This window comes from Phacochoerus africanus, chromosome 11 (assembly GCF_016906955.1).
Source record: "Phacochoerus africanus isolate WHEZ1 chromosome 11, ROS_Pafr_v1, whole genome shotgun sequence".
NCBI classification, from domain to species: Eukaryota; Metazoa; Chordata; class Mammalia; order Artiodactyla; family Suidae; genus Phacochoerus; species Phacochoerus africanus.
The window spans coordinates 115,788,554-115,811,788 of NC_062554.1; the positions used below are offsets into that span (position 1 = coordinate 115,788,554).

The 23,235-nt window shown below is 36.1% G+C and overlaps 1 protein-coding gene across 6 annotated transcripts in view; it reads left to right on the forward strand.

The window, feature by feature from the left end:
- Nucleotides 1-23,235, forward strand: part of RABGAP1L (RAB GTPase activating protein 1 like) — a 651,588-nt gene that overhangs the window by 106,586 nt on the left and 521,767 nt on the right. For 5 of the 6 annotated variants that reach the window (XM_047753890.1, XM_047753891.1, XM_047753893.1 and 2 more), the window contains 3 exons: nucleotides 11,339-11,405; nucleotides 17,041-17,143; nucleotides 20,450-20,616. In XM_047753890.1, coding sequence (XP_047609846.1) covers nucleotides 11,339-11,405; nucleotides 17,041-17,143; nucleotides 20,450-20,616 — 337 coding nt within the window. The remainder of the gene's footprint in view (nucleotides 1-11,338; nucleotides 11,406-17,040; nucleotides 17,144-20,449; nucleotides 20,617-23,235) is intronic. The other variant, XM_047753896.1, reaches the window with a different exon arrangement.

Below are 23,235 nucleotides of genomic sequence, written 5' to 3' on the forward strand. Positions count from 1 at the left end.
TACCACATCTTTGTGTATTCATCCATTGCTTGGCATTTAGGTTGTTTCCATATCTTGGCTTTTGTGAATAATGCTACAATAAACATGGGAGTGATATCTCTTTGATATCTGGTTTTCATTTCCTTTGGGTATATACCCAGAGGTGGAATTTCTGGATCATATGGAAGATCTATTTTTAACTTTCTGAGCAAACTTCATGTTGTTTTCCATAGTGGCTGTACAATTTACATTCTTGATTTACATTAAGAAAATAATTTCTTAATTTATTGCCTAAGAAATTTTGATTTCTAACCTGGCTGTTAAGTAATTAGAATATATGGGGATATTTTAACTATATCCTATGCCAATTATCAACTCATTGCCTCTAGGTTCCAAATATACCCTCTTCCTTGATCTGTATTAGTGCATGCAACTTTATGCATTTCTTCTTTGCAGCAAGCACAATATTAAATTGTGCCAGTAGATGGTGCTAGAGAGACACCACAGGAGGAAGGGACTTCTTGTTTTGGTGTCCTGTGATTGTTTCTTACTCTTGTTATAACATTCTGCGACATTCAGTGATGCTCTGCTCCTCTGTGCATGCAGGACATGCATTCCCTCTGTGAACTCATGGTCCTGGCCCTGGCTCAGTGAGATCTTCCTCCAGAGACAGGCACTGTGGGCCTTAGGCTTTGCACCACCGAACCTGTGAGCTGGCTTTTCCTTTGTTTACCTGCCTGCCAGCCTTGGCTACCTGCACCCTAAAGGGCTATTTCTCATTTGCTTTTGGTCCAGCTTTGCCTGGGCAGTCCAGAAAACTTCTTTGTCATACATGAGGCTGCAGTTATACGTTCTCCAGTTAGGTTAGAATATCAGCTTTAGAGAGAGGATCTTTTTTCCAAGTTTTCTCTTCCTTGGGGTACTCTTCCTCAGCTTTAGGGTAGTCTTTAGAATTCTCTTTATAGTCACTCTCCCAAAGATAACAGTTATTTATAGTAAACTTTCCATGTCCAAATTATTTGCATGTTCTCTTTCCCAGCTGGACCTATACTGACAGTATCTAATTGAACTAGTGGCTAATGAAATCAACCAGCCTATAGATAAAGTTTCTGATACATTGCTATGGTGAAAAAAAAAAAGATAGTCTTTTTAACTGATAGTCCTTTAATTTTCATAATAATAGCAGGGGTGATAAGCACTGTTTAATGATTTCTACCATATGTCCATGTCCATCCCAGATGTTTATTGAATAATTTTTTTATACTCAAGCAAAGAATCATGTAAAATAAATTATCTTTTTATTTACTTTTTGGCAGAGGAAGGAAGCCAAAGCTTGTTATTTTGTCTGCTAAAAAACAGCTAACAAGAGACAACATGAAGATTTGAATTCAGGGTCTTGGTAGTCTTCCTATAAAGCCTTTCTATTTGACTCTTGTGTGATATTTTGGGGGGAGGGATGAGAAGAGGTATTAATTACCCATAGATATAATTATATCACTAGTAAATATTGCTTAGTTACTAATATTTTGTTCTTCTTTATAATAGAAGCATAGTTTTTTAAAAATAATTTTTCCTCCTCCTCCTTTTTTTTAATTTTATTTTTTATTTTTAGGGCCACACATGCAGCATATGGAAGTTCCCAGGGTAGGGGTTGAATTGGAGCTATAGCTGCAGATCTACGCCACAGCCACAGCCACAGCAAAATGGAATCTGAGCCACATCTGCGACCTGCCCCACAGCTCACAGCAACACCAGATCCTTAACCCACTGAACGAGGCCAGTGATCAAACCTGCATCTTCATGGTTGCTAGTTGGTTTTGTAACCTGCTGAGCCACAATAGGAACGCTATAGCTTTTGTTTTAAACATCTTGGTTTATTTGAAAGGAAGTGGGAGGAAGAACTACATAAAGTGTTATTTTTATTTAGTAGGACTTTAGGCAATTAATTACAAAAGTGAAATAACTCATGTGAGAAATATTTGTGCTTAAATATTAATTTGACTTTTATATTTTTAATATTTTAATAGTTTACTTATTCTTTTTATTCTCATATTACTTTTCATTGTTATTTACCTGTTTTCTTTAAGGTTTATATAACCTGGTAAGTTATTCTATTATTCCACTAGAAAACTGTTATGCTTTTGATAACAGATCAAAGCTTTATATAGCTTGATTCATCTGCTTTAAATGTTGAGCTTTTGAGGAATCCATATACACAGATGATATTATTTTGTATTAGAATTTTTTTAACTTAAAATGGAAATACCAAATAGGGCTGAACAGAGAAGAGTTAACATAGGAAGACTGAAGCTATTATTCCTAACAAGGTCAGCTTGTAAGGTTGGTTCTTGACTGGCATATGGAAACTTGGCTTTTGGGAGGGTTTCCTCCATTCCCAGAACTGAGAAGAGTGGCTCACTGGGTCTAAACTGTTAGTACAAATAACATGGTTTGTGTTGAACACCTGCTTTCCTTCTGGAGTCTGGAATTTTGGTACATGCTCGGCAGAAGATGCCTATGTGACCAGCCCCAAGAGAAACTGAGTCTCTCTGAGCTACCATGATGTTTCACACATGTCACAGCTCGCTGCTGGGGCAATCAGGTGTGTCCTGTGACTTCCCAGGGAGAGGACTTTGGAGTTTGTGCCTGGTTTCCTCTGGGTTTCATCCCATGTGCCGTTTCCCTTTGCGAATTTTACTTTGTATCTGTTCATGCCAATGAACCGAGGGCATAAGTACAACAATATGCTGAGTCCTGTGAGTTCTCAGAGCAAATATTTGAACCTGGAGTGGTCTTGGGGACTCCAACAGAAAAGCGTTTTATTGTGACTAGTTTTTCATCCAGAAATCAGATTTCAAATAACCAGTTCCTTCCATGTGTCTGTTTAGCTTTTATTGATTACATAAAATGCGTATTTGCCTAACTGAAGTTCTCTTTATGAGGACATAAAATAGCTTTTTTGGGCCTTGTCTTCAGAGGAGCAGTAGTATTTGTGAGATGAGGTTATGAGGAAAGTATAATAAATATATATTTGTATTTGCCATTTTGCAGACTTATCACCTGAGAGTGTCTTTGGGGATATTCTCACCAAAAGAACTACTTAGTTTTTTTCCTTTTTTTTTTTTGTCTTTTTGCCTTTTCTGGGGCCGCTTCTGCCGTTCCCAGGCTAGGGGTCTAATCGGAGCTGTAGTCCCTGGCCTACGCCAGAGCCACAGCACCGTGGGATCCGAGCCACATCTATGACCTACAGCACAGTTCACTGCCATGCTTGGTCCTTAACCCACTGAGCAAGGCCAGGGATCGAACCCGCAACCTCATGGTTTCTAGTCGGATTCGTTAACCACTGAGCCACGATAGGAACTCCAGTTTTTTTCCTTTTTTAAAAAAATTAAAATGTAGTTGATTTACAGTATTGTGCCAATGTATGCTGTATAGCATAGTTACCCAGTCATACATATAAATACATTCTTTTTTTTTTTTTTCCACTGTACAGCAAGGGGGTCAGGTTATCCTTACATGTATACATTACAATTACATTTTCCCCCCACCCTTTCTTCTGTTGCAACATGAGTATCTAGACAAAGTTCTCAATGCTATTCAGCAGGATCTCCTTGTAAATCTATTCTAAGTTGTGTCTGATAAGCCCAAGCTCCCGATCCCTCCCACTCCCTCCCCCTCCCATCAGGCAGCCACAAGTCTCTTCTCCAAGTCCATGATTTTCTTTTCGGAGGAGATGTTCATTTGTGCTGGATATTAGATTCCAGTTATGAGTGATATCATATGGTATTTGTCTTTGTCTTTCTGGCTCATTTCACTCAGTATGAGATTCTCTAGTTCCATCCATGTTGCTGCAAATGGCATTATGTCATTCTTTTTTATGGCTGAGTAGTATTCCATTGTGTATGTATACCACCTCTTCCGAATCCAATCCTCTGTCGATGGGCATTTGGGTTGTTTCCATGTCTTGGCTATTGTGAATAGTGCTGCAATGAACATGCGGGTGCACGTGTCTCTTTTAAGTCGAGTTTTGTCCGGATAGATGCCCAAGAGTGGGATTGCGGTGTCATATGGAAGTTCTATGTATAGATTTCTAAGGTATCTCCAAACTGTTCTCCATAGTGGCTGTACCAGTTTCCATTCCCACCAACAGTGCAGGAGGGTTCCCTTTTCTCCACACCCCCTCCAGCACTCGTTATTTGTGGATTTTTTAATGATGGCCATTCTGACTGGTGTGAGGTGATATCTCATGGTAGTTTTGATTTGCATTTCTCTTATAATCAGGGATGTTGAGCATTTTTCCATGTGTTTGTTGGCCATCTGTGTATCTTCCTTGGAGAACAGTCTATTCAGGTCTTTTGCCCATTTTTCCATTGATTGATTGGCTTTTTTGCTGTTGGGTTGTATAAGTTGTTTATATATTCTAGAGATTAAGCCCTTGTCGGTTGCATCATTTGAAACTATTTTCTCCCATTCTGTAAGTTGTCTTTTTGTTTTCTTTTTGGTTTCCTTTGCTGTGCAAAAGCTTTTCAGTTTGATGAGGTCCCATGGATTTATTTTTGCTCTAATTTCGAATGCTTTGGGAGACTGACCTGAGAAAATATTCATGATGTTGATGTCAGAGAGTGTTTTGCCTATGTTTTCTTCTAGGAGTTTGATGGTGTCCTGTCGTCTATTTAAGTCTTTCAGCCATTTGGAGTTTATTTTTGTGCATGGTGTGAGGGTGTGTTCTAGTTTCATTGCTTTGCATGCAGCTGTCCAGGTTTCCCAGCAATGCTTGCTGAATAGACTTTCTTTTTCCCATTTTATGTTCTTGCCTCCCTTGTCAAAGATTAATTGACCATAGGTGTCAGGGTTTATTTCCGGATTCTCTATTCTGTTCCATTGGTCTGTCTGTCTGTTTTGATACCAGTACCACACTGTTTTGATGCCTGTGGCTTTGTAGTATTTCTTGAAGTCTGGGAGAGTGATGCCTCCTGCTTGGTTTTTGTTTCTCAGGATTGCTTTGGCGATTCTGGGTCTTTTGTGGTTCCATATAAATGTTTGGCTTGTTTGTTCTAGTTCTGTGAAAAATGTCATGGGTAATTTGATAGGGATTGCATTGACTCTGTAGATTGCTTTGGGTAGTATGGCCATTTTTACAATATTGATTTTCCCAATCCAGGAACATGGAATATCTTTCCATTTCTTTACGTCTTCTTTGATTTCTTTGATGAAAGTTTTATAGTTCTCGGCATATGGGTCCTTTACCTCCTTGGTCAGGTGTATTCCGAGGTATTTGATTTTGTGAGGTGCAATTTTAAAAGGTATCGTATTTTTGTATTCCTTTTCTAATATTTCATTGCTGTTATACAGAAATGCAACTGACTTCTGAATGTTAATCTTATATCCTGCTACTTTGCTGAATTTATTAATCAGTTCAAGTAGTTTTTGGGTTGAGCCCTTAGGGTTTTCTATGTATAGTATCATGTCATCTGCATACAGTGACAGTTTGATCTCTTCTCTTCCTATATGGATGCCTTTTATTTCTTTTGTTTGTCTAATTGCTGTGGCTAGGACTTCCAAAACTATGTTGAAGAGCAGTGGTGAGAGTGGGCATCCCTGTCTTGTTCCAGATTTGAGTGAGAAGGCTTTCAGTTTTCCCCCATTGAGTATTATATTTGCTGTGGGTTTATCATAAATGGCTTTGATTATATTCAGGAATGTTCCCTCGATACCCACTTTGATGAGGGTCTTGATCATGAATGGATGTTGGACTTTGTCAAATGCTTTTTCTGCGTCTATTGAGATGATCATATGATTTTTGACTTTTTTTTTTGTTAATGTGGTGTATGATGCTGATTGATTTGCGTATGTTGAACCATCCTTGTGAACCTGGGATGAACCCAACCTGGTCATGGTGTATAATTTTTTTGGTATGTTGTTGCATTCGGTTGGCTAAGATTTTGTTGAGAATTTTTGCATCTATATTCATCAATGATATTGACCATGGGAATGTTGACACTGCTATTACTCAGTAGACTCTGGATATGCAGCCAGAGGAGCTTAAGGAGTATGAACATATTAGCATAAACAAGGCAAGTGGTTGTGATGAAAAGAATGAATGTCCCAGAGGAAGTGAGGCCAGCAAAAACTTCATGTTAAAGGAACTCTTAGAGATATAACAGTACAAAGGATAAAATACTGGAAGCTGATTCAAACTTAGAAAGGCGTATGACAGTTTGCCATGGCACAGAAAGAATGTTTATTCTGCATTGTAATTTATACAAGAAGAAAGCAAACACTATTTAAACTACGCTTAATAACTCTTTCCAAAGAAATAAAACATTTCAATTATAGGTTTTCTTTTTTGTCGTCTGTTTACTCCTTCTGTCATACTGTCGCTTTTCATTTTTAATAGTAGAATCTTAGTCTGAGAGACTGTGTTCTTTAATTGATATTGGTCACATCCCTGCCTCATTTCCTTTTCCTTTCCTCCTTTCTTAATTTTTATCCATAGTCTTCATGGGGATATGTAAAATTCTAATGACTATATGGACTAAAAGAAAAAGTAAAAGAAGATTCGTTTCTTATTATAGGACATTAACATATCTTCTTTATTTTTTTCACTTATTTCCCATTAATTAAGCCTAAATGCATTCAAGATATGTTAAGTTTTTGGTATTTGTATGGATGCTGACTTATTAAAAGCTGCTTAAAGACTCACTGGGCAGAATGGAAAGCCAAACTTAATAATAGTGGAATCGTAATAATGACTTATAATTGGTAACTGCTCTGTAGTTTAACAGTGTATTTTCACTGTGACTTTTTCCATTTCAACTTTCCATTAACATAGGGAACCTGTATGTTGGTAATATTTATGTTTCAGAAATATGGAAAGTGAGACTTTGAAGTGTATGGCTTGCCCAGGATCACACAGAGAATTTATTATACTTTCTACTGTTAGGCTAGGAAGGTGGCAGAGTATAATGCGTAAAAGACTGTAGTTTTGGAGTCATGATGATGTCCTATAATAGCTATGTGGTTTGCACAAATCACTTCTACTTTTTTTTTTTTTTTCAGTCTTTCTCTCTTTTAGGGCTGCACCTGTGGCATATGGAGGTTCCCAGGCTAGGAGTCCAATCGGAGCTGTAGCCACCAACCTACTCCACAGCCACAGCAACATAGGATCCGAGCCGAGTCTGCGACCTACACCACAGCTCACAGCAATGCTGGATCCTTAACCCACTGAGTGAGGCCAGGGATTGAACCTGCATCCTCGTGGAGGCCAGTCAGGTTCGTTAACCGCTGAGCCACAACGGGAACTCAACTTCTACTTTTTTGGAAACTAGTTTTATTATTTGTTTTTTGGAGACTGTTTTGAAATGTAAATGTAACAATATAGTAATGTCTGACAAAACATTCAGTAATCAGCTGCCATAACTAATATAATTATTATTAATATCATCATCATCATCTCATTCTCAGGAGGCTTGGTTTCAAGTTTTGGGTCAAGTTAGCTATTTGCTATATTATAAATAACATTCAATGCATCTACTGTGCTTCGTTAACATTCTGTACTTAAAGCTATCATAGAACTTACCATAACAGCCTGTTTACTTGTTTTTCTCCCCTGCTAGACTGAGCTCCATGAGAAGCTAGTGTAATAGCAATTTGTTTTCTACATTATTTATAGAGTTAATAAGGAGAGGTTGAATTCTTTGAACTCCCCAATGAAACACTTAATATTCGAATTAGGTGTTTGTGGTACTAATAATATCTATCTAATTAGTTATCTAAATAACTGACATGTAATTCCTAATAGACCTTGCTTGTCTCCATAGGAAACCTGATGTGCTTTAATGAAGCATAATTTTGGAAATGACTAATACAGCTTGATAGAAAAAAATTATGCGACTTAAGTACTAGAAGAACCTTTAGAGTTCATGTATTGTACCTCTCCTATCTTCTTGAGGAGGAAGCAGAGACCTAGGGGGTTAGGTGCTTTCTCTAAGGTCGCACTGTTGCTTAGTAGCAGGATTTTTTATTTACAACCTAGGAAAAGAGTAGTGTATCAAAGATCATCAAAATAAGATGGTGCGTGTTGTCCTTTAAGGAAAACCTAAATTTCTAAGGCTCCTTTCGCAGAGGAGTTTAGGATAGGAAGATTATTTGAAGAAAATTGTCCCCATTTTACCACTTACCTGTAAATGCTTAACAAACAAAATAAAAATTCAAACTTTCAAAAAGAGCAAAAGAAAGGTAGGGTGCATCCTAAACTCTTAGTATTTCTTGCACAGAGGGCTGAGATTAGAGAGAGAGAGGAGAAATTATTTTTTACTTATAAACATTAGTATTCATTAATTTTTTCTTACAATGAGTATATAATAGTTTTGTAACTTAAAAACCCTATAATATAGAAAACTGGTGGTTTTTGGTTCTTGTTTAGTTCATTTTTGGCTAGTCATTAATTTTTTTCCCTAGGTTCTTATGAAAAAAAATCCTGGCATATGGAGTTATTCAGTAAACATGCATATATCCTCTTCCTAGCTTCCACATTTAATATTTCTCTATATCTACTTTTTTACCTATCTTTCCTTCCATCCCTCTATCCAAACATTAGTCCATCTTATTTTTTTGATGCGTTCCATAGTCAATTGCAGCCATCAGTACACTTCACCCCTAAAGACTCCAGCATGCATATCATGAACCAAGTTCCTTATTAAACTTTATTTATTTATTTAGGCCACACCCCTGGTATTTGGAAGTTCCTGGGCCAGGGATTGAACCTGAGCCAAAGCAGTGACAACACCGAATCCTCAACTGCTGGGCCACCGGGGAACTTCCAACTCTTTATTTTTTTGTACTTCTGGGCCATTTGGTTTTCAGTGGCTCTTTTGCAAACAGCATGTAGTAGAATTTTGACTTTGGATCTAATCTAAGAGTATATCTTCTAAAGAGGAGTCTATCATCCCATCACATTGACTGTGATTATGGAATATCAGTTTTTAATTGTCTTCTTTTTTTTCTCCCTTTTCCTCTGTACCCCTGACATATGGAAATTCCTGGGCCAAGGATCAAATCTGAGCCACAACTGCAGCCTTTGCCACAGCCAACTTCTGTCTTATTTCATGTCATTCTTCGACATTTCCTCTTTTATGCTTTTACAATCTTTAGTCATTTATTCAAGTTTTCTTTGGTCTTTTCTCTTTGGTAAATGAATTTTACTCTTTTTTTCAACTAGTAGTTACCTTTGGTTTAAACAGATATTGGCTCTATATTTCTCTGTTCACATCAAGAATAAGATAGCATCTGTTCCCTCTTCTCTTGTGAGATGAGGCCACTGAGCCTCCTTCACTTTCCTTGTCTGCTGAACCATTGCAAAGTTTTGTCCTGGGAGATCACAGACTCAGAGCATGTCAGGCTCTCATTTTGCAAAAGGGGGAATTTAAGACTTGGGGGCAGTGGGAAGACTTTCTCCTGAAAAGCCCTGGTTTCTGAATGGAAGAATCAGAGAACTGGCTTGAACACAGGGTGTTTAGTCCACCTCTATCTTTAGATTGGGCAATACTCAAACAGCAGTTAATGCTCCCAGACAAAAAAAGGCCACCCATTTTGGAGGATTAAATAAAATGGGATTTAAAAGCCTTCTAGGAAATCCTTCCACCTCTATAATAAGAATTTTTAACCTGCCAAATAATATACCTTCAAATATTTGAAGACTAGTCTTAAGTCTCCCCATAGTCTCCTTTTCTCAAAAATAAATAAATAAATAATTCCTTTATCTTTAGAAAAAAATTTAAAAAAAACCCAAAAAAAACCATGAGAGATGCAAACTGAAGCAAAGTATGTAGAGAATGTGAGACAAGTTTTCTGTCTTCCTTGACCTGACTTTTAAGTTTGGGGAAGTAAATTTTGTATCTGAGAAGGAATTAACTCTTTTATTCTTATAAAGAATTTAAGGCAAAATTAGTAGTAGTATAGTAAAGTGCTATATGATAACACTTAATTTGTATAAACTTTATTACAGGAATTCATAGAGAGTTCTTAGTGTATAGGAACCATATTAAAATTATGAATATCAGATTATAATTATTTCTATTTCAGTAGATTATATTTTGTTCACTGGTACAATAATATGTTTGGAAAGTTATCCTCAGAGCTTGTTGACTTTATCTTTGTTATATACTTGGTTGTTTTTGGATGCCTTATGCAAGGTATCCTCAAGTGTTCACAAGAAGTATATATTGTTTTACCACTGAAGTAATAAGCTTGTATTTGGATAGGACCAGTCACTTGTCTTGTTTATGGAAGAAAAGGCCATGACAAATAAACCTTTGGAAAACAAGAATCAAATTAAGTATTTGTTCAGCTGTCACTATTTTGAAATTTTAAAAACCTTATATCTAATTTGTTTACATTCTTTACTCCCTGTATAAAATGATCCATAGCTTATTTTTAAATTTTGGAAAACCACAATAAAAACACTCTATTCTGGTTAGTATGGGTGTGCATCGTTGGCAGAGGCACACTGCAGACTGACCAAATTGCCTTCAAGACCTGTTTATTTAATAGCTATATGAATTTGAATAAATTAACTTTGCTGAACTTTATGTATTGTGTCTATAAAGAAGAACTAACAGTAATATCTTAACAAATATAAAAAATTAGATTTAACTGAATTTTAGAGCTTATGAAAATCCTTTACAGGTAAAGTGGTAGTGTCCATGGGATTCCTAAAACTTCCCTAGCATCAGGGAGCACAAAATAAAGTAGTTAATAGAATATAGTATGCTGGATAATATCTTCATTAATATAGTAGCACTTTTAATAATGAGTTTTATAGAACTTTTTGCTCAAACTGAGAATATAATATGAACAGGCTACTCAGTGAACATGACTATTGAGGGCAAGGCTAATTGTTTCTATTAATCTGGCTTTGTGCAAAGAAAGAGTAGTGTCTTATTCTAATTTTTTTTTAATTTTCTTTTTAAAAAAACTTAATTTGGGTTAGCTCTTGACCTATATGTTTAGAATACTTCTAAGGCAAATCAAATCTTACTTTTACCTAGAAACTAATTCATATCTCACTACTGTATTTTGTTTCAGTTAACAATTTGTGACTATTTTATTATGATTTCTGATTATTGATAATCTTTTACATGCAAAATAAAGATCTGGGAATTTAGATAACCTATTTCTCTGTAGTTTTATTATGCATCTTAATGAATTCTTATTTGTGATGTTTCTCTGAAAAATTAAAGATATTTGTAAGTACAGAACTCACATTGTATAGTTACTATGAAAAAACTTTTTTTGCTCACTGGGCTTCTCTATATTCTTGATACCTTATTTCTCCTTTTCTTCCCCCCAATATTTTCAGATGTTTTGGAATGTTATTAAGCCCAGGTCGAAACGTGAAGAACAGTGACATGCATTTACTGGATATGGTAATGAAAATCTTAAGCACCTTAACCAAGTATAGATAATAGTTATTTTATATTTTTAAAATATTTTCTGTTTTGAAATTTCGTTACTTTGTCAAAATTCTTTCTAACTTTCAGCTGTAAGATAGTAGTAATTTAATATGGAATCCCAAACTTTAAATTACTTATCAGGGAGAGATTTAGGAATATTTCTATCAAAACAATCATATGCAAGTCGAAAGCAAATAAAAGGATAGTGTTATTAAAATGTCCATCTATTAATTTGTTTGATTTTTAGGAAGATGTCTTTTCTTTGAACCAAAAATAACAAGTACATGGTTATAACAGGCACATCCAGAGTGAATATAGTGTCTTTCATTTATTTTAATACAATATTATTAATTTAGGTACCATGATGGATGCTTTTGTTTTCTTTAAAAGCATTTCCCTTTCTGAATTTTTCCTTCTTGATTACCTTTTATTAGCAAAGTGTATTTACTGTAGAAGTGGTATTTATTTAAGGAATGCCCTTGAATGTTAATACATATTTAAGAGTTGGTTTTGATGTAAAAATGGCAAGCAGTTTTAACTTTTAAACAGTAATACCTGCTAATATTGCAGTCATTGAAAACATTTACTTTGTGATTTAGAAATGTTATAAGAAATAGTTACCTTATAATAAGTACAAAGTTCTTTGCTTACTTAAGTGCGATTTCTATAAGTAGCACTACATGTTTTCTTCCTCGCAGCTGTATTCTGCAAATGTCAGTGAAATATCACCAATCATATCAATTTATTCTTTGAATTATTTCATGGTAACATCACATTGATCTTCAAGTGGTCGTAGAATGGTTTATCCATCTTTTTAGAGCACCTAATTATGTGCCAAGCATTGTGTGAAGTGCTGACATTATAGATATGGTAAAACATAATTCTCATCTGTGGGTTCATGGTCTTGTGATAGAAACAGATCTGTTAGGTATGTAATGACAACAGTGGGTTAAGTCCCCTCAGAGTTGGTACAGTGAGCCACAGAAATATGACAGGAATTTCTGCATGGGTAGGTAAGGTAAGGACAGCCAGCTACACTGGATATGAAAACAATTTAGCTATTGGTTCATCTTTCTTCCATCCCTTGTTACAGCATATCAGTAATGCAAGTGGTTTTTACTTAAGGTGAGACATTTCATTTTGGAGCCCTGAAAATTCCATGAGGAGGTAGTTTAAGGAACCTTAAACATTTAAAAGCTCCTGGGTCCTAATTAGTAATGGCCTTTCAGAGTTTAAAGGATTAAGATGATTCACTAGCAGAGATTTTTCCATAAAACCTAAGACAGGTTATAGAATTGCTGACCTGGTATGAACTTCTGATCCCTCTTAGTCTTAGTGCAGCCCTCCACCTTTAAGAGTCCATACTGAAATCAAAGGACCCTTCAGCATTGAAGCTCCTGGAAACAAAGAGCTGGTCAAGTGGAAATGTTTGTATGTACAATTTATTAGTAGTTGTGATATTTATTACAAGATACTATTAATCCTCATGGTATCTTAATCAAGGGCTTCAGTTAGACTACATCTAATAAAAAGGAACTTGTAATGAAGACTACAGGACAGTGCTGGCTATTACAAATTATGTCTTTTTGATCACTTGAAATCATATTCCTTTCAGCTTTGCCCAATTAGTCTTAATTCTGCCCTTTGGAGCAAGATGTTAACCCTTCTGCTTCTTCTATGACATATCCAAATACGTGAACACTTTGAAAACAAATTTCACCTTACACTTTATTCTGACAAACTTTAAAAAAGTGTACAGTTATATTTAATTTAATTTCAGGATTTGTGAGACTTCTTTAATTTGACTTGAATAATTTTTAAGCAATGCTGACCTTCTTCCCTGAATGCTGAATACTTTCTAATAACCAAAGTGAACTGAGACTTTTCTATAAATTTACAAGTTTTAATATACAATCTACATGAAAAAGAAAGTTATATTTATAAATGAAAAAATATTTTTAGTCAAACAGATTACTTACATATGTATTATATAGAGTGTATAAACAAAATCACACATAGGAGTTCCCATCGTGGCGCAGTGGTTAACGAATCCGACTAGGAACCATGAGGTTGCGGGTTCAATCCCTGGCGTTGCTCAGTGGGTTAACGATCTGGCGTTGCCGTGAGCTGTGGTGTAGGTCACAGACATGGCTCGGATCCCGCGTTGCTGTGGCTCTGGTGTAGGCTGGTGGCTCCAGCTTCGATTTGACCCCTAGCCTGGGAACTTCCATATGCCGAGGGAGTGGCCCAAAGAAATAGCAAAAAGACAAAAAAAAAAAAAAAAACCACACATAAATAAAATTATTTGTTGTTGTTGTTGTTCTTGGTATACATACTGGATTCTCAGTTTTCTTCCAGTCGCAAAGAATAGTTTTGGTGAAAAATACTTGTACTGTAGGAATAAGGAAATGAGGATTCTTTTTTAAATGCACACTTGTGAGTCCTTTTTTTTTTTTTTTTTGGCTGCAACTGAAGCATGTGGAAGTTACTGGGCCAGGGATCGAACCTGCACCACAGCAGCAGCCTGAGCCACTGCAGCAACAATGCTGTATCCTTAATCCACTGCCCCACGAGGGAGCTCTGGAAGTGAGAATTTTTTATTCACAGCTGTTGATTGCTAGGCAAAACCTAACAGAAAGGTACCAAAAATAACTGAAAACTCAGCAGAACCAGGTTTCATGGAATTGGAACATGGCTTAAAATTGATGTCCTAGAGGTGCCTCAGGAAGTTTGTGGATCTTTACAATTAACCATTTATTAACATTAGGCTAGGAGCTGGACTTAAAGGAAATAAAACTTGCATCGTAATCCAGTACATGTGTATGTATAAAAAGGCTGAAGTAAAATTTTTATGGAGCAGTTCTTAACCCTTATATGTGTGATGAACTCTATTATTTTTTTCCTTCTATCTGATTAAAAAGTCTGATTATAATCCACTAAATTGATTTTATGATCTACAAATGGGTCACAAACTGTTGTTTGGAAAACATCAGCCTGTCAGCTCCATAAAGTCAGGACCATTTTGTTTTGTTTTCCTTGCTGCATACCCGCAGGCATAGGTACAGAGCACGACTTGTAGTAGGCTTAAGGAGTGGGTGGATTAGCATGAATTTACAATTCTAACTTTTTTGTGTGTTATCTCCTCCTTTAATACCACCTTTACCCTGCTGTCTGCCTACTGGACCTCATAGCTTCAGCTTACTCATAATTTAACAATAGTTTGTTCATGGCTAAGTGTGTGATTCTTCAGCCTGTGCTCTCATTGCAAAGTGCCATATTCTCTTTATGTTTCCTAGTTTTCTCTTCTCTTCTCTTTTCTTTCTTTTTTCTGGCCACATGCACGGTGTATGGCAGTTCCTGGGCCAGAGATCGAATCCAAGCCACAGCTGTGACCTATATCACAGCTGCAGCAATGCTGAATCCTGAACCCACTGTGCTGGGCTGGGGATTTAACCCACACCTCAGCAACAACCCAAGCTGCTGCAGAGACAATGCTGGATCCTTAACCCACTGTGCCACAGAGGAAACTCCCCTAGTTTATTTTCTTAAGGAGAGGGCATCTGGTGTTTCCAGCCTGGCTGAGTTTGGGCAGAGAGAGGCCTTTGTTGTCCAGATGTCCTTTACCTGCTGACCCTGATCTTGTCAGCCTTGTTGAGGGAGATGAGGGCTGGGGGGCGGGGGGGAAAGAGCAGGCAGCCATAGGAATCAGGAAAGAAATCTGAAGTAAAGATTATGAAAGTATCTCTATAAGGGGATGTGAGCAAGCCAGGCTATGTAGTAGAAATGTCCAATTCAATAACAAAAATAGCTTGATGAGGAGAAATCTTTGTAGGCCTTTGATGTATAAGATATTGTGGTCATATGTTGTGAGGACTTAGAGAAATAAAAATATATGTGATTTGATTAGGCTATTCTGGTTATAAAAAACAAAGATTCACTTAGAGCACCTTAAGGACAATAGAGGGTTTTTTTTTGTCGTTTTTTTTGTTTTTGGGGTTTTTTTGGTCTTTTTTTAGGGCCACATTCGTGGCATAGGAGGTTCCCAGACTAGGCCTACCCCACAGCCACAGCAATTCCAGATCCAATCCAAGTCTGTGACCTACACCACAGCTCACAGCAATGCCTGATCCTTAACCCAATGAGCAAGGCCAGGGATCACCCCGCATCCTCATGAGTACTAGTCGGGTTCTTAACTCACTGAGCCGCAATAGGAACTCCCCTCCCCCCCCCCCCCCCCCCGCCCCCCGCAATCTTTTTTTTTTTTAATCTCTTCTTTTTGGACTCAAGCATAGCACAAGTTCTTGACCAGAATTGGATTTTGTTGGGTGGGGGGAGCGGTCAGGTGTTCATTCTTGTTCTGAGTGAGGATCTAATTAGAGAGTAGAGAGGATGGGCACATGGGAGGGAGGGAAGGGGAAAGTGTGAGAGCAAGGAAGAGAATTAATATGAATATTTAAGTGTGTTGGAAGTGCTAAATGGGTTTCTTTTGCATGGCTTTGAGTGTATTTTACCTCTGGAGTTCAGGGTCCCTGCCCTGAAGTTATGAAATCTGATTAGCAAAATATCACAGTACACTAGAAAAATGTACATAGTACATTCAAATGACTGAAATAATTTCATAGGGGTTCAAAGAACCATCTGTGCGGATAATACTGAAAAAAGCTTTTCTTTTTCAGTCTGACCCATTGGCACTCTCTCTTCATAATATGAGGAAATTGGTACAGAAAATGGGAAGTACTGTAGATAATACTCTTTTGCATATGCGCATATTTGTATGCTGTGCGCTGTTCTCCCAGGGGACAGCCTCTAAACTCTTCCTCACCCCTTCTCCACATACATATACACAACTGTATGTGGCCTTGCTTTCAGTATAGGAGTTACTACCTCCTTTAGTGAGAGTCAAGAGGTAACGTGATAAAAGTCTTAAAGAGGGGAGGAAATGAAGAGGAAGGAGAGAAGGGAAGGATAGAGGGAGATATAAACTAGTGTTGATTATAAACTAGTGTTAGTTTCCTGATAATAATTTGTGATTGTAAGAAAATGTACATGTATCTGGCATATACACAGTAGAAAATTATTAACTTTAAAGGTATTAATTGTGACAAAGTAAATTAATATATTAATTAGAGTATATTAAAAATTACTCTTTCTTTTAATGAAAAATTCTTATTTTCCTATGATTAGCTGTTAATTCAGTTGAACTTTCTTCAGTGAGATCTCTTCTATAGTTTTTAATAGAAACCGCATATATCTTTATATGTGTAGGTATGTGAGATTTTGACAACCAGCCTAAGATAAAGTTAAATATCACTTCATACCAATATTATATTTTTGTGAATCAGCCTATAAGGGTATATACCTCCTTTTATCCATGAGTACATGTCTCTAAATAGAAACTTTGCAGAAAGCTATAGGGAGAATTTAATATTTAAAGAAACGCTTCTATAGAGTGAAAAAATTTACAAAGAAAATCAAAATCCTGTTTGATTATAAAACCAAATTTTATAAGTTGAATTCCTTAAAGTAAGATCTGCTTATAATTTAAAATGATGATTTTTTTTTTTTTGGTTGTATATATTCTTAGTGATTCTTGTTTGAACTTTTATAGGAATCCATGGGAAAGAGCTATGATGGGAGAGCTTATGTTATCACTGGCATGTGGAACCCCAATGCACCAATATTTCTGGCACTTAATGAAGAAACCCCAAAAGGTGAATTTTCTTAAAAGATTACTTATTATTTGCTTTAAAATTTCCATTATGGACACTTGTTTTGCCCTGCTTAAAAAAAACCTGGTGCTCATTTTAAATGGAGTCTTCCTATTTTTTCATATTTTATGCCTCTATGGAGAAAATCTCCATTGAGAAGAAGCCTCCTCAAAGATATGTGAATTAATTTTATCACACCTTGTAGAAAGTATTTGGGCTTTGTGTTTCATATGTTATTACAGGTAAAGAAATGATGTAAGAATAAAAAGAAATGATGAAAGCAAAAATTTTTGTTTATCTTTTATAAGTAGCTTAACTTTTTTCTTTATATTATGGATTACTTATATTTTTTCATTTGCTAATTATTCACTCCAGTCTTTTGACCTTTGGGAACTTAGTAATGTATATTTAGGATTTCATTTGTGGCAAATATTTTTTTCCAAGTTGTTTACCTTTTCGTTTTGTTTAATACGTGTGGTGTTAAACAGAATTTATAAATGGTAAATAGTCATATTTGTCATTTTTCCCCATTGTATTTATTTTTATTTTCACTTTATCCAGATATCTGTTAATTGTCCATGTGTTTTTCCCTTCCTCCATTGTCTGCCTTTAAACTAAAATTCAGTTTTATCTCATGAGTTGTAATCTTATACTAAATGTTTTGCTGTGATTAAACCAATAATTTATATTGAGAAAATAATGAATCAGCTTGTTTGATCTTTTTTAATGCTCTTTAGGGCTATACCCGAGGCACATGGATGTTCCCAGGCTAGGGGTTGAATTGGAGCTGTAGCTACTGGCCTATGCCACAGATACAGCAACACAGATTCCAAGCCTCATCTGCGAACTATACCACAGCTCAAGGCAATGCCGGATCCTTAACCCACTGAGCGAGGCCAGGGATTGAACCTGTGTCCTCATGGATGCTAGTCAGAGGAGCACGATAACTGCTGAGCCATGATGGGAACTCCAGCTTTTTTGATCTTTAGTTTTATATTATTTAGTTTATACCCACAGTAGACTTTTGATTAAAGGCAGGAGCCTTAGTGAAGACTGATATGGAAATTTAGTATATTAATGAAGAACATTAAGTGATAATTATTCTTGAATTTCCTTAGCAAGAGTATTTGCCAGTCCTATAAATTGCATGCATTTGATCACACATCAAGCTCTTTCAAAATGAGAGCTAAAAAGAGAAAAATAATCATGACTATGTAAAATTTAGCTTTTCATATATTAGGAATAAATAATTTTTGCACTTGCAGTTTGTTATTTCTGGATACAGGCTTGTGAATACCAGTCTGTAAACTTCTTTATAATCATTCAGAAAATCAACATAAAAATGGAAAAAATAAACCAGTTGATAATTTTGAGGAATAAAACATAGACATTTCAAATAATATCTTACAAAAGCAGTTTTTATCCAAAGCACATATTTTTAATGTAGCACATAGTTCAGTTTCACTTTGTATTTTAATACCTATTTGGTCTTAATTAAAAATAATGCATTTAAAGATTTATTTGTTCAATTAGAAGAAACTACATAATACTATATTATAATAATATTTAAAATCATTTCCTATGCCATATAAAAATGTTGACCTAATTTTTAAAAATTTAAAATGATGTCTTTGAAATTGTAAATTACTCAGAGGTTTCATTAGTGAAAAACTATGGAAGTTGAAGCCTTGGGAGATGAAATGTCTTGGATCTGTTCACTTCATCAAGTTGTCTATTTGTGTTTGGTGTTATTCTCTCTTATTCCTCTACATTACTCCCCTGAGACTTTAAGGTCCTTTGGGTCAAGTGCAGTGTCTAAAGAATCCTAGTTTCTCTTGAATTGGCATTTTTGTTGAATTTGATGATATTAGAAGTGTAGATTATTAGTATCTATGTGTAATGATTAAAAAGACACTATTGAAAATTTCTTCTAATGGTAGACTTGGTTATTTGAACCTGAGAACTAAAAATGGTAGACGAAATAAATTTTAAAAATATTTTTTTAAAAAATGAAGAAATAACAAAATGATATGGAATAAATCATAGTTTCAAAAACCCCAATGAGGAGTTAGTTCCCTTCTTGGCTCAGCAGTTAAGAACCTGACTAGTATCCATGAGGATGTGGGTTCTATCCCTGGCCTCACTCAGTGGATTAAGGATCTGGCATTGCTAGGTGGTGGTATAGGTCACAGATGGGGCTTGGATCTGGAGTTGCTGTGGCTGTGGCATAGGCTGGCAACTACAGCTCCAATTTGACCCCTAGCCTGGGGAACTTCCATATGCTGAGGGTGTGGCCCTAAAAAAAATAAGAGAACAAAACCCAAAAAAACCCAATGAAGTTCAAGCAGGGTAAATAAAATATAAATGAAATCTATTTTAACCTATCATAGAGAAACTAAAGAAAACCAATAGATACTGGCCTAGAAGATTCTAGACTCAAATTAAAGGAAGGCTATGACCAAGTAAACATTTTAAATAGTAACTGGAATTTTGACTGATAACAGTGTACCGTTGTCTAAAAGCTCTTGATAGGATTCATATATATATATTACATATATATATATGGACACACACAATCTCTTATATATCATCTATGTATAATATACAGTATACACATGTAAATTGTAAATTGTACAAAGCTGTTTCATTAGTGTTTTGGTCAGTTATTTTCCTGAGAGTTAATGTATATATATTAGAGACAATGAAAATACTGACAAATCTCCAGGAACTTCTCTTAAAGCATACAGTATTGAAATAGTCGCTTTAATAACATTTTCTCAAACAAATTTTACATAGTTAAGGCTGAGCATTTCTTCTGATTTGACAGTCCTTTCCATACAACTCATCAAACAAACCTAAAAATTTTTAGTATCTCTTTTTGTAAGATGAGTTTGTCATTTTCCAGAGGTCCTTTTGGGGAAATCTGGAAGATAGCGTAAAAGATATTCTGTCACCTTTCTATACAGTAGAAATTAACACAACATTGTAAATCAGCAATACTTCAATAAGATGGATTTTTAAAAGACATTCTAAAATTTTGATTTTATTTGTTTTTTGTATTAAGTATCTGATTTTGGGGAAGAAAAATTAAAGTTGACAGAGGAGATTTGGACATTTGATTAAGATGGGACTGGGAATGTTGAGAAATGTACTTGGGATACTTGGGTACTTATTTAATCAAAGTGACAGTAAAACATTTAAAATTAAACATGGAGGGTAATATGATTGTAAAGAACTTCAGCTCTTTAACTTTGTTTTCTTAATCAAGTAGTAATGAAGCCAGCATAAAACACAAAATTTCTACTACAGATAAAAGAGTGTACATGACTGTAGCTGTGGATATGGTCGTCACAGAGGTGGTGGAGCCTGTCCGCTTTCTCCTGGAGACAGTCGTGCGTGTGTACCCTGCAAATGAGCGATTTTGGTATTTCAGCAGGAAGACTTTCACGGAGACTTTTTTCATGAGGTTGAAACAGGTAGGACCTTTTTTGTTCTTTTCATATAACATTTTTTCTTTAATGCCCACATAATTCCTTAAGTAGCAATAAAAGGCAAAAGAATTCCTCAAATAATCCAATGATATTTAGCGTCAACCAATAGAGTATTTGAAAATCCATATGGAGGTAATGTAAGTTAAAAAAAAAATGTAGGAGTTCTTGTTGTGGCTCGGTGGTTAATGAACCCAACTAGCAGCCATGAGAATGAGGGTTTGATCCCTGGCCTTGCTCAGTGGGTTAGGGATCCGTGTTGCCGTGAGCTGTGGTGTAGGTTGCAGATGCAGCTCGGATCTAGTGTTGCTGCAGCTGTGGTGTAGGCCAGCGGCTACAGCTCTGATTCGACTCCTAGCCTGGGAACCTCCATATGGTTGGGTGTGGCCCTAAAATGACAAAAAACAAAAACAAAAAACAACTGTAATAATTATGTTGACATTTTTTTAAAGAGACCTGAAATGTGTACCTGTAAAGTATCAACATACTTAGTAGAAATAATGAATCTATATCTAAAACAACTTTTTTTTTGTCTTTTGTTGTTGTTATTGTTGTTGTTGTTGTTGTTGCTATTTCTTGGGCCGCTCCCGCGGCATATGGAGGTTCCCAGGCTAGGGGTCGAATCGGAGCTGAAGCCGCCAGCCTACGCCAGAGCCACAGCAACGCGGGATCCGAGCTGCGTCTGCAACCTACACCACAGCTCACGGCAACGCCGGATGGTTAACCCACTGAGCAAGGGCAGGGACCGAACCCGCAACCTCATGGTTCCTAGTCGGATTCGTTAACCACTGCGCCACGACGGGAACTCCTAAAACAACTTTTCAATCATATAAACCAAAAGGAAAGGGCACAGAAATACCGTATTTTTAAAAAGTTATAATAAAAAAAGTCCAAATAATACCTAATTGTTATCATTTTTCTACATATGTTAGTATATCAATGTATTGTTAATAAGGTTATGCAATTATTTTAATATTAAATGAATAAAATTAGGCTTTCTCTGACGTCCTTAAAATAGGTGATGTTAGGTAAACATATTTTTTGTTTTATAATGAAGAAGGTAACAGTGAAAAATAATTTGATTTCTAATAGTGTCTCTTATGAAATCAGAGTAAAATATACTATTTGAATATTGGAAATTCTTTATATCCTGTTCAGTGCTTCCTCTCTTCCAAGTTTAAAAATGCTTATTGCTTCAAATACTGCAGTATGTGGAATGTAATACGGTATAAGCAAACATCGGTGTGGCGAACAAATACAGAAGCCTCTGAACCATTTTCATATTTAAAAAACTTGTCAGTGCTCATTAGGCTTTATATACTAGATGGTTTGAAATTGTTGTGATTTTTATCTTTCATAAAATTGTTGGAGCTGTGGTTTGACATAGCTTTTACTACTGTGTAGACTGTTTTCTTTAGTTTTTGTAGCATATTTTGATGAAGATTATATAAACTGTATTTAAAATTAAGTCTTCCGAGCATCTTTTTGTATTTTATTATGAGATATTTTTCTCCCCTCTTTCTTTTCTTTTTTTGGTAGCTTAATTTGTTAGCATCAAATAATTCATTTGTCATTTTGAGCCAAAAGATTATTCACAGTTGCACAAAAGTGAATAAAGGAGCAGTATACAAAGTGGTTGTTATCATTCTAGTGACACTTAATAAATTATTATGCCATGAATTTTTCCTCGAGACGATAAAAAGTTAGCTTACTCAAGCGTACTCAAGATAAACATTAATACTATAATTTACACATCTCTATAAATTTAATAATATACATATGACTGGATTTTTATTATTAAATGTTACTTTCATATTTTAAAACTGCTGATGTTGAGTGACTGAATGGTAAGTACCATGAGATAAGTAATCTAGTTTATCTTAATTTCATGAGATAAGTATGCTAATTTCTTTTTCTTTCTTTCTTTCTTTCTTTCTTTTTTTTTTTTAGTCTTTTGCCATTTCTTGGGCCGCTCTTGCGGCATATGGAGATTCCCAGGCTAGGGGTCTAATCGGAGCTGTAGCTACTGGCCCATGCCAGAGCCACAGCAATGTGGGATCCGAGCCATGTCTGCGACCTACACCACAGCTCACGGCAGCACTGGATCCTTAACCCACTGAGCAAGGCCAGGGATCGAACCTGCAACCTCATGGTTCCTAGTCAGATTCGTTAACCACTGAGCCACGATGGGAACTCATCTAATTTCTTTTTTTTTTTTTGTCTTTTGTTGTTGTTGTTGTTGTTGTTGTTGCTATTTCTTGGGCCGCTCCCGCGGCATATGGAGGTTCCCAGGCTAGGGGTCGAATCGGAGCTGTAGCCACCGGCCTACGCCAGAGCCACAGCAACGCAGGATCCGAGCCGCGTCTGCAGCCTACACCACAGCTCACGGCAACGCCGGATCATTAACCCACTGAGCAAGGGCAGGGACCGAACCTGCAACCTCATGGTTCTTAGTCGGATTCGTTAACCACTGCGCCACGACGGGAACTCCCTCATCTAATTTCTTAATAAAACATTAAAAGTACTGTGTGAGGCCATTTCATGTGAATTAAAAAGATTAAATTAGATATACTTGTAGTATTCAACTCCACTAAATGTGAGACTGAT